This window comes from Grus americana, chromosome 5 (assembly GCF_028858705.1).
Source record: "Grus americana isolate bGruAme1 chromosome 5, bGruAme1.mat, whole genome shotgun sequence".
NCBI classification, from domain to species: Eukaryota; Metazoa; Chordata; class Aves; order Gruiformes; family Gruidae; genus Grus; species Grus americana.
This window is the reverse complement of record NC_072856.1, coordinates 8,459,014-8,476,348: the sequence shown is the minus strand read 5'-3', so window position 1 is coordinate 8,476,348 and position 17,335 is coordinate 8,459,014. Positions and strand designations below refer to the sequence as shown.

Sequence of the window (17,335 nt, the reverse complement as noted above, 5' to 3'; positions counted from 1 at the left end):
ATGTGAGCTTCACTAATTATTTCAGGGTCATATCTTGTTTCTGTGTGAAAATAATGAATATGTGTTCTTTCGTTGCAATGGAGGACTCCTCCTGGAGGAAGTAATTTATCTGAATTTTTAGTCTTAAGACTTACATGTACTTGATTCTAATATCTCTTTGGTTTCCATATTTTCATTATTTCTGTGAATTAGAGCTGTCTCTGTGTCCCTAGCAAAGGAAGAAAGGTAATTGAGCTTCCTTTAAATACATTTTTATGTTTCTGAGAAAGCTGTTGCACACTCTTGGAGCTGCATGTTTCCACCATTTCTCTTTATCAACTGTGCTTCCATCAGTTCAAGAAGTGTGAAGCAGCGTTTGATCTTGATGTTCTCATGCTATTGCCAAGCAGCAATGATATTTTTTCATAGAATTTTTAACATTTCTGGCATAAAAGAGCTAAACTTCACAAACATTAAATTATAGGAAGACCACCAGTCTTCTCAGTGTGTACACGATATTTGTGAAAGGACCCGTATGACCAGTCATTGTGTTTCCTTTTAGAAAGGCAGTGTATTATGAAAGAAAGGGCAAGCCAAATTAGTAAACTTAAATAAAGTAAAATCTGATCGCTTACTAAAAACTTAAGCAGTTTTTAAGACAGCAATTCAGTCAGGGAGATGTGACATTAGTGAAGTTATACAGTGATTCTTTCTGTAGTATTTTTCTGTTTTACAAGTACTTGTGTCCTCATTTGACACTTGGATTTGGGGTGGTTATCTGTGGTAAAATAAGCCATATAGGCCCTTTTTTGTAATCTGCTTGGTATCAATGATAATCCAGTTTGTGGGGCTGGAGTGTGCTCAGCGTCTTGCAGGTACTCTGCACCGCAGCATATAATCATTTGCTAATTTTGAGAAAGGTACCTCTACTTATTTAATTCACTAAGTAGTCAGTTTTCTCACTTAATATTGTGTCAGTTGTATTTTTTACTTTAAACCATCAAATTAAATAATAGTTTATGCTGGCTTTTTATTTTAGTTCATGCATTTAAAACCTGGAACTCAGATAAAAAGATAGTTTCAGAATAAATTCAGTATATTATTTATGAGTGGAGCAACACATTAGCATTGAGTTCACAATAGATCATATCGCTTTTATTCCATCTTACAAGCTTAGCAGCACAAACAGAATAATCAACATATTATTTGGCTGTCATCTGCTGAACAGAAACCAGAGATCACAAGGAGGTTTTCCCTAGCTGCAGTGATGGCCTTTTTGTTCCAAGCCCCCATCTGGGAGGGCCATGGTGTGTTATCATATGGAACGCGGGGTTTTCTGTAATCTGCTTAGCTGCACTGCAGTTTGAATCTTTATTCCATGTTTGTGTAATTTATAATTTTAATGAGACCATGGCTCTTGTGGGCTTTGAAATATATTAAAAGCTCTTTTGTGCATATGCTTTTGTTCTTGCTTAATAGGCTCAGTGTATTTAAAACTGATGAATTTTTATTCATGGATTTGGATGTCTGGGGATTAACTTAGACTGAATATCATTGCACTCATCTATTGATGTTTGGAACTTTTTTTAATACTTGTATCTGTAAGTGGAGAAGAACTTACAGAACTTGTGTTTTATATATAAACCAGCTCAGAAATCACTAATAAAATTGTATTGAGCAATGAGAAAAAGTACTGATTACAGTTTATTTTTACTGCATAAACTCACATGAAATACAGCTTGTGCTATGAAAAAAACAAGTAGTTGAATCCATGTACATGTGTGTATTTAGAACTTTGTAGCTAAAAAACAATTTGGGAAAGCTGTCAAAATTTTTGTAGAATAACAGCAGTGACAAGCACTTGATTTGCATTTTTCTTCTGTTCAGGTAACTTGAAAATGTAAATACTGAGCTCACTTTTCTCTGACCGTGTTTCCTTCCTCCTGTTTTTAATACATCTTTTAATGCAGAGTATGCATAAGGTATTTCATTAGAAGCTGATGCTCATAACTGGGAAGTATTGATGAACATACAGAAAGATTCTTTGTTACTATTATATTTTCTGACAGTGCTAAAACTGGTCTTGTTTTTTGCTTTTGTATTTTTCAAATGTTTAATAATAGGTTTGATTTACTATTTGTGTTAAGATCTCAAAGTGTATGATTTCCGTGTTCATAAACCACTGTGGAGTACTCTTCAGTGATGGCATTCTAATCTGAGACTAACACTGGGGATAAGATTAAGACACTTCTATTTCTTTCTAAACAGTTTTGCTGATGGTGTACATAAGTTGCTTTTTTGATGTGGAGGGGATTTGTCGTTTTGTTTGTGGTGGTTTTGTTGGTTTTGGGTTTTTTTACCAGCAAACAATCCTCTTTGACAAATATTTTAAGTAAACGGCCTTTTTACTTGCCAGTGCATAGGGGAATTATTTACCCCTCTTCTATTCAGTGCTTTGAGTAGTATTTCCAAAAATACCTGCACATTTCCAGAAGGTGGGTCACCACTGGGGAGTGCAGGGGACATGTGAGCCATGGGCAACTCTGGTTTCTGTAGGGTCGTAGATTTTAAGTGCCTAATGTGAAATTTGGACTTATAACTCTGTCTTAATTAGAATTAATTTTAAATGTTTACATGTCTATGTCTCAAGACAGTGAGTTTTTTGAAATTTAAGATAACTGTATTCTGAGCTATATGCATTTATCTGACCCTTGTCACATAGTGTATTTTTTCTCAGTCACCAGGAAAGTGACCGTGCTGTCTGTCAGACCTTTGGCGTTTGTCCTGACTTTGACATTGTTAAAGGAAACTGTTAAGTGAATATTTCAGCATCCCTCAGAGGCTCAAACTTGCCATGTGCAACCATGCCTTTGCTCAGCTCTTTGGATTTCACTGTTCAGCAAAGATGAGCATACAGAGCTGCAGAGGAAGATAGAAGCCCTGGAATGCATCTGACCATTAATACAGTGTTTTATACAGGGTTGTGGGATTGTTAAGAGTTGCTTCCCAAAGGTAAACAGAGCCACTGAGAACTACTTGAAATCTGTTTTGAAAAATTGCTCATTCTTATGTAGGTAGTCTCTAGTTGTTTAACACCCGAGGATTGCATTATGTGAATTTATGTTTACAGGATTGAGCTCCTTGTCAGCTTGAGATCAGTAGATGAAGGACCACTTCTTGGAGACAAACTGTCAGTGCCTAGTAGAGATAATGTGGAAAAATAATCTTCTCTTCCAGCATATCACCAAGCTGTTTCAGATTTGTCAGACTGAATCCAGTGTTTCTTCTTGAGAAAACCAACCACTAGAAATACAAATCAAGTTCTGCCTCACCCCCTGCATGGAAAGACCTTTTGAAGATTGGTCCTTGTTTTGCTTTAGATGTTTCGAATCCTCAGAATATTTAAAACATCTTTATATTTATTAAGCTTTGTATCTGATATGGGAAGAATCTTTCCCAATAAATGTGATACATACCCTTCACTATTCTAGCACCTGCAACATTAATTTTATGTAGAAGTTTTAAAAGAATAGCTTAATATAAATAACAGCTCAAGCATAAATATTTAAATACCCTAGTCAATGTGCAGGTTTGTTTTCGGTTTTGGGATTTTTTTAAAAAAATCATAATCTCAGAGTGACTTTTTTGGAAAGAGATAGTGCAAGTTATGGGATTAGCTCGGGTGAAGAAAGGTGTCCACTTAGAAGTGGAGAATGTTAGGAGAGGAGTTTCTGTTAGCTAAGGAAAAACTGATAGACTGTTGCTAAATATTCAGTGAAAATGCAGAATTAGGAAGCAGCAAATGTGACTGGAAATTTTTTATTACAGTGAAAATTCTATTTAATATCAAGTCCAATAATTTGTTTAGTCATACTTTCATTGGCTGCGACTTTGCTTTTCCTGTATTCACATTTTTGGCACCATATGTTAAACTGTCTTACACAATGCCATTGGTTATCTAGAAATGATAAATCTGCTCATTGATTTCCTAATTTTATTATGTACACAGTTAATTGTAATCCAAGATTACAGCAAACAAGATGTTAATTTCTAGACAACCAATGTATATTTCCCTCAGAGTGCGATTGTTACAGAAGCAAAGAATACAAAGAGAATACCATTTGTGCTATCCTCACAGGAGCTGTCAATAAAAGATGTAATAGGGGATTTAGGAATCTGGAAATGGCCAACTAATTTATGTGAATCTATTTTATTTCAGCTAGAAAGACCAAGCTCTGTTTCGTCTGCACTGCATATTGCAGAGCACAGGCTGTCTATAGAAAACCAGGCGGCTGCATATGGATAGTCCCTTGATATCATTCACTTGCTGTGTAATCTTATTATGCAAAGTTCTAATCTTCACCTAGAATGAATGCCTCTGGGTCAGAATATAGTCATATCAGGGTTTTTGAGGTCATGTTTTGTGATCCTTAGCTTATTCTTCTAAGTAGGGCTGGGATTTAAAGAGTATTCCCCAGACACTAGCAGAGATAGATGGCAAAACCTGCTGCCTTTTTGGAAGACAAGACCAACATGAGGTCCCTGGTAGGATTAAAGTTGATTTGTAGCTGTAGGATTTTTTAACAGATGTATTATTGGACAGGGAATAGGGGGCCACCAGCACAGCGAAATTGGATCACGATTGGCATTCTCAGGGAGTCCGCTGGCTGCTAAAACAGCAGCTGCATGTGGATTTGACTTCTTTCAGGTGAAGCGACTTCCAGTCATTTGGAAAGGATGGGATGAAAAGGAACCTTGGTGATAATTTTGATGTCTGCAAGATTTAGTACCAATGTAATGGGATTATCGGTAACACCTTCACTGCAGAAAAAGCCACCTGGCGCTATAACTGGCAGCAACTGAGAACTAATCCTTTCCCATCTCTTGGATGTCATTCATGAGGCTCAAAGTGATTTCCACCCTGCTAGCTGTGATTAATTTTATAAACAAACAAACAAAAAAAAAATCTGAAATGATGAAGGCATAGACTATGTAAGGAAAAGGGAAGAGAAGATAATAGTAATTATATTTTGCATTTTATTTGCTGCAGGGGATAAATAATACCATTCTTGTAAAATAACCAAATTGTATTCTGTGTGATAAATATGGATGTGTAACCTTTTTTAATCAATGTCTATGTTTGGTATAAAAACAATGTCTATATCAGTATAAAATTTTCAGCTACCTACTATATGATAGCAGGTAGTACCTGGAAGTAATTACAACAGGTTTAATGCCGTTAGTTCTGTGATAAGGATGTTTATACAACAGATCCATTAAGTTTTCAAGGGCCCTGTGACTTAAATTATTTGTTTTATTGTGCTTAATGGTCTTATGCTGTATCTGGTGGAGTTGCCTGCTGACAGCACTTTGATTAAAATTAATTGTGTGATGTGGAAAAATGTTCAGCCGGTTACCTTCTTGTGATCAACAATATGGCATTGTTTTAAGAATGTACTGATAAATAGGTTTCTGAGGAAACAATTATATTTTACTGATGCTTAAGCTAGAGCAATTGTAACATAAATATTCTGTGGGTTTTTTTTTAATAAACTAGAGTTGTTTGTTTGGTTTGGTTTTTTGACTGGGTTTACTACAACCATTCACTTAATTAGAAGTTGTTACTTAAAACTACACGGAAACTTTCAGGACAGTTATTCTGTGGAATGAACAATAGATGTCTAAAGATGGACCTTACTGTTAAAAACAAACCCCCCCAAACCCTCTGAAGTTATCTTGTCAGGTTCAAACTGTGTATAATCTAGGTGTGTATGTATAAGCCTTAATTCAAAATTAACTTTCTTGAGTGGTAATAAAAAGCCTTATACAAGAGCTAAGAATTTTTTTAATCATTATCACAAACATCTGATAAGCCTGAGCATTTAAAAAAAAATCCAGCGCGCTACATTTATAAACTGGGACTGGTGAAATCCATGTCTCAAGGCTTAAGAATTTATTTTAAGAGAACCTGGAACAAAACTTGAGACCTCTTCACTCATGTTCCATCCTTGTGGCTAGTTTTATACCATGGCAGCTCTAGCAGTAGGCAAAGCTCACTCTGAACCCTGTGTTTCCTTGAATAATTTACTAATCTATCCCTCCCAATTCAGAGTTACTCAGAGACATCAGAGAGAAACGAAATGTGTTCAGTGTAACTAGTGGGAAGCACGTGCCATCCAGAGTCTAGCAGGAAACCAGTTCAAAACTTTGAAAATAAGTTTTCAGAGACATAGAACAATTGTTTGTAGTTTCATAATAAAAAAATATTTTAGTCATAGCCTAATAGCTGTTGGCATGAGAGGTTTACAGTTTCTTTCAATGAGTCTGTTGTTACCATTCCATTTGGCACGATCAACAACATCTAGCTGCTCTGGTCAATGTAATACAATGTTTATACAATTCCTTTTTACCTTAATATCCACAGGTGCCTGCATTCTGTGCTGTCTTAATATATTAATGTAAGGTTTCTGAATAGTATAGATCTGAAATACAGGATGGTTGTGCTGTATTTTTCTGTCTGAGAAGCAATGTGAGGCTGCCTTTCTAGCAGGTGCTGTTAAGAACTATTGATGATGTACTTATCTCAAAAGATACTTGTGGTTGTTAATTCACACTAGTTGTGCAACTCTAATCAATCTGTTGTCACTTCATCTTCCTTTTATCACCTGTAACACATTTCTGGCCCTGAGACCAAGGAGTTGGGCCGTGCTTTTCATAGCATACTGAGTTGAGAAGAGCAAAATGCTTTTCTGGTTCTCCAGAATAAATTCTGCTGAAAGCACATTTCTTTTACGGCAGAACTGTTTCAGTTTCTACAGGGTGTCCTGCAGCGTGCTGGGCGCTGCACGTGCTAATGGAACAATTCAAGACTTCTGTTTTCTGTTGTGTTTTGGTTCACTACTGCAAAACTCGTTAGCTAATATTAAGGATGATTAATCACTGATTGGTTTAAGTGGGTTTATTCTGGAGATCTTTTATGTAAAAAAAAAAAACCAACTTTTTTTTTTAAAAACATTTTGGAACAAGGAAATGAGCTTAGTAGAGAACGTTTTCCCCCAAGAATGGTCTTTTTTTTCTTTATAAATGAATACTAAATGCAAAGAACTAAAGACACTTTTGACTATATTCAGGCAAAATTCCCATTAACTCATAGAGAGTTGTGCAAGTAAAGCTATGCGCTTTTAAATGCCTGCATTTAAATAGCAAAAAGTCATGAAATATAGAAGGGGAGGTCTTCATTATTAAGTAGGGCATATTGTACATGCAGCATTTTTCTTTTGTTTTTAACTTACTGCATTTGTTTAGCAAGCTATATTGACCCATCTTAGTAAATGAGGGAAATCTTGCTGTGGCTTTAATTCATGGTAAAGCTGATACTGAGTTTAAGGGGGACAGGTTTCTTGCGGAATGTAAGACTTGCTTTCATTACTTCAGTATGTGTGTTTTCCACTTCCTTAACTAGAAATATATATTAAATTCTTAAATATTGGTGTAAGGAGGTATATGAGTTAGATTAATATTGCAGTAATTGCAATTAGTCATCAGAGTTTAATGTAAATATTTGGGAGGGAGGATCCAAAGATATTTACTGAGTCCTTTTATGTGCTGCAGAACTTATGCCACTGTACTAGAGCTGAGAACAGAAAGACCTAATGCCTTATTTTTATATGCAAGTGTTTTGGTAATGAATATCTAGTCAAAGGAAAGCTTTGCAAAACCTCCAGAAATATTATCGACAACTGTATTTTTTTTTCTAGATATATTTAGGCAAACCATTCAGGACTCCATTATCTTTAATTTTGTCTAGTTCTTCAAGCCTATTTTCATTTGGTTGGTCGTCAGGTTGTTTTTGAAGTTTTGGTTGACTGCTTGATTACTGCAGTTTTCTGTGAATGTAATTTCAGTTGTGAAATATCTTCAGATCACTTCAGATGGTTTGATGCTTCTCTGTTTTGTTGTCGAGTATTCAGTTAAATACTAGTGCTTGAAGAAAAACAGTGATTTAAGTTGCACTGTCTTTACTTGATTAAAACAACTCTGTCAAGTGTTATTTAATAAATAACTGCATCTGAGTTACAATATGTGGTCCAGTCAGGAAGTCAAAGCCTGTGTGAAAGGTATGATTACAGCTCTCCAGATTCCATTGGGCCAAGCCTAGTGGAGGGGAGGATGTTGTCAGAACTACTGCAGATATTTAGACATGTGGCAGGTAAGCCTGGTTGCAGTCTTGAGTAAAAGGAGCCCAGCTGAGTCAGTGGAGAGCACTGACAGCATTCTTTCCCATTAATTTCTCTAGTTTGGCAAAGGTGTTGTGGTTTTTTTTGGTTTGTTTTTGTTTCAGCTCCTACTCAACTAACTCTTACTACTAAGCTGATGAGAGGGGTCAATTGATTGTACACATCTGTGTTGTAAACTAAAGACTTCTTGATGGCATTTCAGTTTAAACTATATTCATCTCCTCAGATATATCTGATTATTTGTTGGTTTTATTCACTGTTTTTTGTTTGTTAAATATTGTCCATCGGTTGTTTAGCTACAAAAGATAGTTTTGTAAATGTTAGGTTGTTTGTTATCAAATCAATGATATTCTTCTGTTTTACTATAGACTAGAACCAGCTGAACGACGTACACTGTACCATGCTTCGCAATGTCCTAGGAAAAACCTTTCGATTTCTTGGGTATACTGTGCAATATGGCTGCATAGCGCATTGTGCCTTTGAGTACCTTGGAGGAATTGTTGTGGTAACTTTTCATTTTCATGACATTTCAAAGAAAATAAAAAATATAATAAATTGTTACATGTGATAATGCCAGTATTTCAGGTTTCTTCATTTTTTTTAAAGCTTTTTCAAAATGTGTTTAGTAAATGCCTATTTTTTTGGAGGCAGGTCTGACCTTTATGAAAGTTATTGCATATTTTTTGCCAAGTTACTGCTTGAGGTGTCACTGAAGCAAATGGGAAACCGATTTTGCAGAAAGTACGTTCTTTCAGAAAGACTGGAGTCATTAATAATGCCATAGGAAATGCTCTTGTTTCCACCTCTGGGCAGATTTCTGGCTATTTTGCCCCTGCCTTCCTGTTTCTAAACCTAGCAGATACTGCTGCTGGATATAGTGGATTTTGGTTGTGAGCTGTTCTTGCAGCTGCTGTGATGCTTCTCTTTTACAGAGCCTGAAGAAAGGGGTAAGCTGGCAGAGCTCTGAGTGCTGCTCCAAATAATTTCCTGCAGATTAGGTGCTGAAATGAATCCTCAGGGGCTCGTAGCACCTCGCACAGTGCAGGACCAATTCTCACTTTTCTAGTTGTTCTTTACATTACACCTTTTCTAATTTATTAGCAAATAATTTGAATATTAATGTCTTTTAGATAAAAGTACTTGGAAATAATAATTTTTTTTCTCATTTATTTTTAATTTGCAGTGTTCTGGACCTTCAATGGAACCAACCATTCAAAATTCTGATATTGTCTTTTCGGAGAACCTTAGCCGCCACTTTTATTGCATTCGAAAGTATGCTCCTTTGTTGAGACTAGATTTTACATTCTGTTTGCCAGAGCTTGTCAAGAGCTACATTCTATCTGTCCTTTATTTTTCATATATTCTTCTGCTTCTAAATTGTAATTTTTCATAGATCTCCTCTCATTGTGTTTGATGGAAGTTAAAGTAATCAGCACATACAGCCCATTGAACAACTTGTCAGAGCTCATTTAGGATGTAGTCCATGTCACTTTTACAGCTTTGTCCAAAAAATGGAAATACGTCCCCTCTTTTTTCCTGAAACAGTTCTATTGTGTGAATATAACTTCTCCTCTCTAAGCAGTTTTGTCTTATTTGCAAACCAAGCTGTCGATATCGCTGTGCTCAGATAAGTTGTTAGTAAAGTGAACAAATGGTATACATACTGTCTATCAAATGTGATTTTATTACTGTGTTGTACAGCTCGGTAGGGTCAATGCCCTTGCCCGTTTTGTGGTGGACTATTTCACTGTACAATCTAATGTATATAATCAGGAGGCAAAAGTAATACAAGGTCTTACAAAGTCAGGTTAGATTATTTGGAGTTCCACTGGAAGAATAACCTTTAGGAACACAGAATCTGTTCCATTTCATATATATGTGGCAACAGCATCAAGTTGTGGCATTCTTTTTGTGAGAGCATTGTCAATTAAAATGTGGTCTTAAATGTTTTATAAAGGGTATAAATAAAAATCTCTCCAAACCTACTTAAAAAACCATGTGTAAAATTGCACCCTGAGTAAAAATGAAGGAACAATATTGTAGACAAGGATTTTCAGCAGAAGGAAGTATCTTTAATGTACATGAATATTTTTGGAGTATACACATTGATGCACGTGTATTCAACCAAATAGTTTGTACTTAGAGTTCTTCTGTTTTTGTTTTTTCCTCTCAGAGGAGATATTGTAATTGTGAAAAGCCCAAATGATCCCAAATCAAATATCTGTAAAAGAGTAATTGGCTTGGAAGGGGATAAAGTCTGCACAAGCAACCCTTCAGATTTCCTTAAGAGTCACAGCTATGTAAGTATTAGTTTCTTGCTTTGTAAATTAATGATTACTTAAGTAGGCCTGGTAGTCTGTAAAGGATTTGCAATATTTGAGTATCCTCATAAATCATAAAGTATGATGTACATAAATTATTTTTCTTCTTGTATATGTACAGTAAAATGTTGTAATTTGTCAACTCTGTTCATGGCAAGCTCTTTCCCAGGGTCTTTTGTCTCTGTAGCAAGTGCAGGCAGATGATATTTTTGCTCTGCCCTTTGCTTAGGTCTTCTTCCCTGGAAGAATACTCTAAAATTCCCTGCATAAAGTGCAGTACAGATGGCAGACCCAAGGGCTTGGTCTTAAGGCAAGACTGTTTCTGTATTTTAAACACAAAGAAGTGAAAATTTTGTCTCTGCAATAGCTTTGAGGATTTTGCTTTCAAAATTATACTTTAGTGTATCTGTGTATTTCAATGTAACAATATTTAAACTTTTCTGACTGTGGTTGGAAAGTAGTAGTTTTCCTAACTTGTCCAAAAAGTCAGGTAGAAAGATGAAATAAAAAGGAAAAAAATATTCTTAATACTTACTTGTCCTTGTGCAAGACAGACTTAACAGAAGTTTGGAAAGATTTGTGACAAAATGTTTTCAGCAAGTTGTTTTTAGGCTATCATTAGAAAAATTGTCAGAAATCCTGATGACAGAAAAATGTAGGGTTTTTTTTCCCAAAAGGATGTTTGACTATTACCTCTGTTCAGCACCTTGTGGAGACATCAGATTTTGCACAGGTGCTTTGAATCTTAAAAGATACTCTGTTGCCTTTTCACATCCACTTCATCCTCATAATTAGCGTAAGAAGAATTAGCATCTGGCCCACAGCTGAAGTCCTGTGCTGTAAAGGTAGAGAAGTTTATGGAATGCTCCTTGCAGCCAGCCACTGCTTATGATAGATAAGTCCATTAAAGAGTTTAGCTACCATAAAGATGGCCAACTTCACCAGTATGCCTTCAGGTACCATTGCTTCATTTGTATTAAGCAGCGAAGTGGAGTCTGTCCTTACTAAAATCGATGACAAAATCCTTGTCAACATTGTGTCTAGATTTGGTGTCTGGATTTAGTCAAGACGTAGGACCAGAAAGCAAGGATATGGTTCTTACCCTCTTCTGAGGGGTTGAATTTGTTGTGTTTTCCACTCCAGTGTTGAGGCAGGAAATTTCAGGCACCTGCCTCTGATCTGCCCTTCTGATCAAGTGCTTCTGTTCACATTCGTGTCACTTGTGGACAGAAAGGAGCTCATTCTCTCTTACCTTTTGAAGGGGAAGACAGAGCATTTAGTTTTTCCATAAACCACATTGTGTTACCACTTAACGAAGGAAAAAACCAAACAAAAACGCCCAACCCACCTTTCTTACGAAGTTGAAGAAATTTTCTAGCTCCTATGGGAGTAGTAATTTAGATGAAATACGAATTTCCCACAGCATAACAACCTGAAATGGAAACCTGAATTCTGTGTACACTGATAGAAGACACAAACTGAGTTTCTTTGAGCATCATCATCTTTCCTTGTCTTAGTCTTGAAAAGGAAGTTCAGGAAAGGTTTGTACTTAACAGGATGTCAGCTGTTCTGGAAACTCTGAGGTAATCAAATACCCAGCAGAACACTTTCTGCCCTAGGTGTAAGATTTCTTGTCTTCAATTTTAATATAAAGTGTAAAGAGAATGAGAGGATGAGGAATGCAGACTCCAATTCCTGTTTTCCTGTGTATGTTTTTCGAAAAGGTTAATGTGTGGACATACAGCACAGTGACATGCAAGCTTTCTTAGTTCTTCATAACTTGTATCTAGGGGGAGAAATGATCTAAATGGAAATGCTTTTGTTTGTTAGTGCGTATCTGTTTTCCTCCTATCTTTAGTGGTTGTTGAAGAGGTAGATCTTTCTATCTGTTCAGGAAATGTATCCTTTACAGAAGAGTATATTCTCAACATAGATATCTGCACTTTACGCTCATACCTTACACTGGATTATTCACTAAGTAAATTGTTCTTGTTGGGGAGGGAAAAAGTGATACGTGTCTGTGTTTAGATAATTGTCTAATCAGGTTCCTTATTTTAGTGAATCACTGTGTTATGCACTTTGAATTCAAACACAAAATTCTTCAAAGCAAATAGCAGGAGCAGATGTACAGAGAACTGGTTATTTGTTTTGCTGATACTTCCTTGAGAAGAATTAACCTGAGCTGGGTTTGTGGGGAACAAAAAAAAAAAAAACCAAAACCCAAAATCCCCCACAAAACCAAAAACCAACCAAACAAGATTGCTGAAGATCCCAAAAGGCCAGAAGTGCTGCCAGAGAAAGGTACAATTGCAGGCGCTCTTTAAGTGAGCAAAGCCTAGAAATTGTCATGAGGTTTGTTGTTTTAAGCTACTAATTGGTTGGTTGGTTGTTTTTTTAAAATGAGAAATCTCTGAGTAATACTTGAATGCAGTGACTCCAAAGCACGTAAGGTCAGAGGACTGTTTGTTTTTGTTGCAATGAACTGCTCATCTTTCCTTGACTAGCTTGTCACCTGTTTTGGGGAGTGATGGTGAATAGTTGCTGTCATGTTTGCAAACTTCTTGCAGTACAGTAACTGCAAAGTATCAGATGCCAGAAATATTACCAAATTCGGTAGTTCAAACCTCTGCTTTGTTCTTTCCTGGTGTTTGCCCACTAATGGTCAGGTATGATGAGTTACCCAGTTACTGGGGAGGTCAGGATAATGGCAGCACAACAAACATACTTAATGCAGCTGAGAGGGAAACCTCCTCTGATGAGCTGCTGCTCGTCATCCCAAAAGAGGAATCCTTATGGTCATGTTAGCAGGAATTGTGCTTTGTCTGCAGTGACTGTGTCAATTTTAGTGTTGGCATCTCTTACAGATTTTAAGTTAGGGATTTATGTGCATAGAAGCACAATCATACACGATTCTTATTCTGAAGACTAAGAGAATGCTTAAATCAGATCCTGCTGCCAATCCTGTTTCATTCATGAATATACTTCTCAGGATGGTTTATATATATAGACAGGAGAATACAGAACTCTGTTTACAATTTGCTTTCTGTAAAATTACACAGATGAGATACTTTATTGCTGCAGACAACCAAGTAGATACCTGTAGATTTTTAAAAAAAAAGCAACCAAAAACCTAACAAACCAACATTCCAAGCTATAGTAAAAATGAAAAATAAATCATACATAAGTTGAGTAAGTTGTTCTGAAAAGAGATATTTCAGTTGAGCAGAGACACAGTACAGCAATGGCGGTTATGTGAAAGTCTTTATAGTGGTATAAAAATACTTTTGCTGCTATACTTAGCTGAAGTAATATATCCTATGAGAAAAATTATTTTTGTCAGAGCGCACTAAGTGTAAAGCTGTACCAGAAAACTGTCTTTGATGGAGTCATTGCTGGATTACAAGCTGATGGAACTAATCTCACGTATCAAATTGATTGGTCTAAATGAAGCCCGTGCTCAAAATTTAAGTACATAAGGAATGTCTTTACCTTGGACCCTTTATGGTACGTGATGCTTTATATGCTAGAATCTGCAGAATAATAATGAGGGGAATCTTCCTATTTACATGGAACGGATGATGAAATTCCTTTTTTTGAGTAAGTTGCTGTAGTAATACAAAGTTAGGAAAATGTAATTTTTCATTACCTTTTTATTAATATTCAGTATGGAATATGTAGGCTGGCACTTTTGCTGAGCTCTTTTTTGGTTTTGTGCTCAATGATGGTGTGTTTAGATATAAGTAAGTGTATTTACTGTAATAAACATTTAAGAATGTGTAACATTTTTACTGTATCAGAAGCAATGTGGTATGAATGCATAACTTAAAGGTAAACTACTGATTTTAGGTAATGTGGAAGTGTTTAAGACCAGGTTGGATGAGGCTTTGGGCAACGTGGTCTAGTGGAGGGTGTCCCTGCCCGCAGCAGGGGGGTTGGAACTAGATGATCTTTAAGGTCCCTTCCAACCCAAACCATTCTATGATTCAGACCCAGTTGCAATTGCTAAAAAATATATTTACTGATTTATTCATTGAACTATAAGATGCAAGTAATGTGGCTTAATAAGGAAATTACTCACAGTAGACCCCTGAAATGGTCTTTAAAAAAACTGAAAGGTTAATTATCATATTTAGGTTTTTATTTCCTGTTTTTAAAAGTCTTAATACAGATCCAGTTTTATAATTCAGATTGAGTATCCTATTGTTATATTTGAATTTGTTTTAATGCCATTTACTTTAGCTTTAATTTCTTTAGTACCATATGTTCTTGTGCTGCAGCTCCTATTTACAAATTGAGAAAGTGAGGGGTAAGTCATCAGATTAAAACAGCTTGTATGTCATAAACCACCAATATGCTAAGCCTTTGTGTCACTTAAACAAAAGTAGTACCTAATAATGTCACTTAATACAGCTACAGTCTGTAAATAAGGAACTGCCTTTTGCAAGTCATAGTGATAAAAAGCTGAGATACAAATCCATATCTCAGCAACACTCTGCTGGTAATCAATCACAACACACCACTAATGCTGTGAGACTAGCTGATGTGGGGGAAGTATGTTTACCTTCTGCTAAAATGAGGTTCATTGCGGAGATGGCATCTCTTCATCCTGTGGTTAGCTCCAGAGCTAACATAATTCCGAAGATAATGCATCTTACTGTGTTTGCAGATCGGAGAAGTGGTCTTGCGCAGCGCTGTTAACTCTTAAACAGTCCTTGTCAAATGCAGTAATAATATTATGTGGATACTAAGAATAACATAATGTTAATGTAAACAACACGATATCTTAATCACTGGACAGTACTACAGATTTTGGATATACAACGTAAGACACTGAGGAGTGGTTTGATATTTCAGAGCACTCAATACCATTGGGTAGTCTCTTTAAAATATCCTAAGTAACAATTAAAATTCTCAAAACACTAGGTCTTACTCCTTTGTCCTTAGTATCTTGACAGCTAGCTTACACTCATGGTTTAGTATTTCAGTAATGTAAGTTTTAGTAGTTGCTGGCCAGGAGAAAAGAAATATCCTACTCTTTCTCCTTCTCCTTAGTTCTAGTGTTCTAGAGGCTTGAGAGAAAGTTATGCCGTAGTCTTAAGCAGCAGGTATGCTAAATGTCCGGTGGGAAAGGAGAACTGATTTGGCCTATTTGTTTAGTTTGCAGATTTGTTCAGTTTGCAGATCCCTCTATATACCAGTACAGAGTTCATGGCTAGAGCTAATTTTGAATCTTTTGAGAAGTAATTCTAAATCAAAATTCTGATTTGTCAAAACTAAATTATTCAAGGGAAAAGAAACACAAAGAATTTTATCTATCTGCTTCCCAATATTTCCAGGGTTTCTTCTGCTCAAGCGGATTGGTCTTTTTACCTATGCAGTTTTGTTTTTGCTGTTTCAAGAACAGTGGCATGACTTGATGTGACAGCACCGGTACCATTCACCATAGCTTATCCTTGTGTCTGTGGGGCCAGGGTGGCGGTGGCCAGATATGGGCGTGCTGGTACCGTAGCTCCGGAAGGGGACAGCAGCGAGAGGCTCAGCTTAAACACGGCTCCTGAAGGAGCTCCCACTGAGGTCTCTTCTCAAACAGCTCTTTCCTCCCCACAGTCTGGACCAAGATGAGACAGCTGCACTGTATGAGCTGGTCTGGAGTGTAGGCCAGCTACACTGGGGTGAAGGAGAGCTCTGCCCAGGCTCTCACACATTGCCCTGGTTCTTCTGTTCAGCTAATTTATCCTTGAAAGAAAACCATAAAGAAATCTCACTGATTTGAGGGAAAGTTGTTCCAAGACCAGTCATTTCTGAATGTGTAGCACTAGATGCTTTTCCTCTGTGGAATACAGTCTTGGCTGTACTGGTCTGATCAGTTTGAACCTTCAAGATTTTATGAGTCTGTTATTCCTTTGCTCCAAGTTAAGTAACAACTTCCAGGAAGCTACTCAGGATGATGAAACCAACTTCTCAAGGGCTCACCGAAGACCTTGAGCACAAGTTTTAGTCTGCCTAGATCAGCTTCATGTCTGAAAGAAGGAGCCGTTTCATTTTTTTCCTCCTGTACATACTAGCTAAGGCCTTCCCACTGTCTTAGATGATGAGATCACGCAGACCTGAGGTGTTTGATTGATTAGCAGAGATTGAGGTCGCTCTTGACGGACCTGGCAGATGATACTTTTAAGATTCCTTAAGCCTGCTCAGCGTATTTATCGGCCATTAGTACTACCAGGCTTATTAGCTATATCACTGTCCAGGGCATACCGGTGATGGTAACGGGTTGTGTGTTTTAACCAGTAAGTTCCAGTTGGGGTTTGAACCCGTAGGTGTTCTCAAACCTAGACTTTACGGTGACCCTGTTACGTCATCTCTTTTCTGGAGAAGAAAAGAATAAAATCCTTCTTAATGATTGGTGTGAGAAAAGTCTATGCAAACTGCTACATAATCTTTGCTGGATTTATAATCAATATGTTCTTCCAAAATATTGATCTTCTGTAAATCAAGAAAGCTAATTATAGTTTGGACTGATGAATCATTGCCTTATTACTTACTCTTCATGACAGTAATATTTGCTCATAGTTTTTATTAATTCTATTAAGTTTTAATTTTAACTGATAATATTTTTAGAAAAGGAAAAATATTTTAAATTTAGGGTTGCAGCTAGAGATTTTTAGAATTGGATATATAGCTTTTCAGGCTGATTCAGATCAGCATATTTAACAATGTGGTCTAGATCTCAGCATTAAATATTTGTAGAAGTAAAGTAAACAATGCATGCAAGTGTTTGAATTCTTATTTAACGCAGTT

At 36.5% G+C, this 17,335-nt stretch overlaps 1 protein-coding gene across 4 annotated transcripts in view; it reads left to right on the top strand.

Annotated features, from left to right (window-relative positions):
* Positions 1–17,335, top strand: part of IMMP1L (inner mitochondrial membrane peptidase subunit 1) — a 37,407-nt gene that overhangs the window by 8,097 nt on the left and 11,975 nt on the right. For 3 of the 4 annotated variants that reach the window (XM_054828927.1, XM_054828925.1, XM_054828924.1), the window contains exons 2-4: positions 8,585–8,721; positions 9,400–9,488; positions 10,390–10,516. In XM_054828927.1, coding sequence (XP_054684902.1) covers positions 8,617–8,721; positions 9,400–9,488; positions 10,390–10,516 — 321 coding nt within the window. In that variant the 5' untranslated portion in view covers positions 8,585–8,616. Of the gene's footprint in view, positions 1–2,851; positions 2,992–8,584; positions 8,722–9,399; positions 9,489–10,389; positions 10,517–17,335 lie in introns of those variants that run through there. The other variant, XM_054828926.1, reaches the window with a different exon arrangement.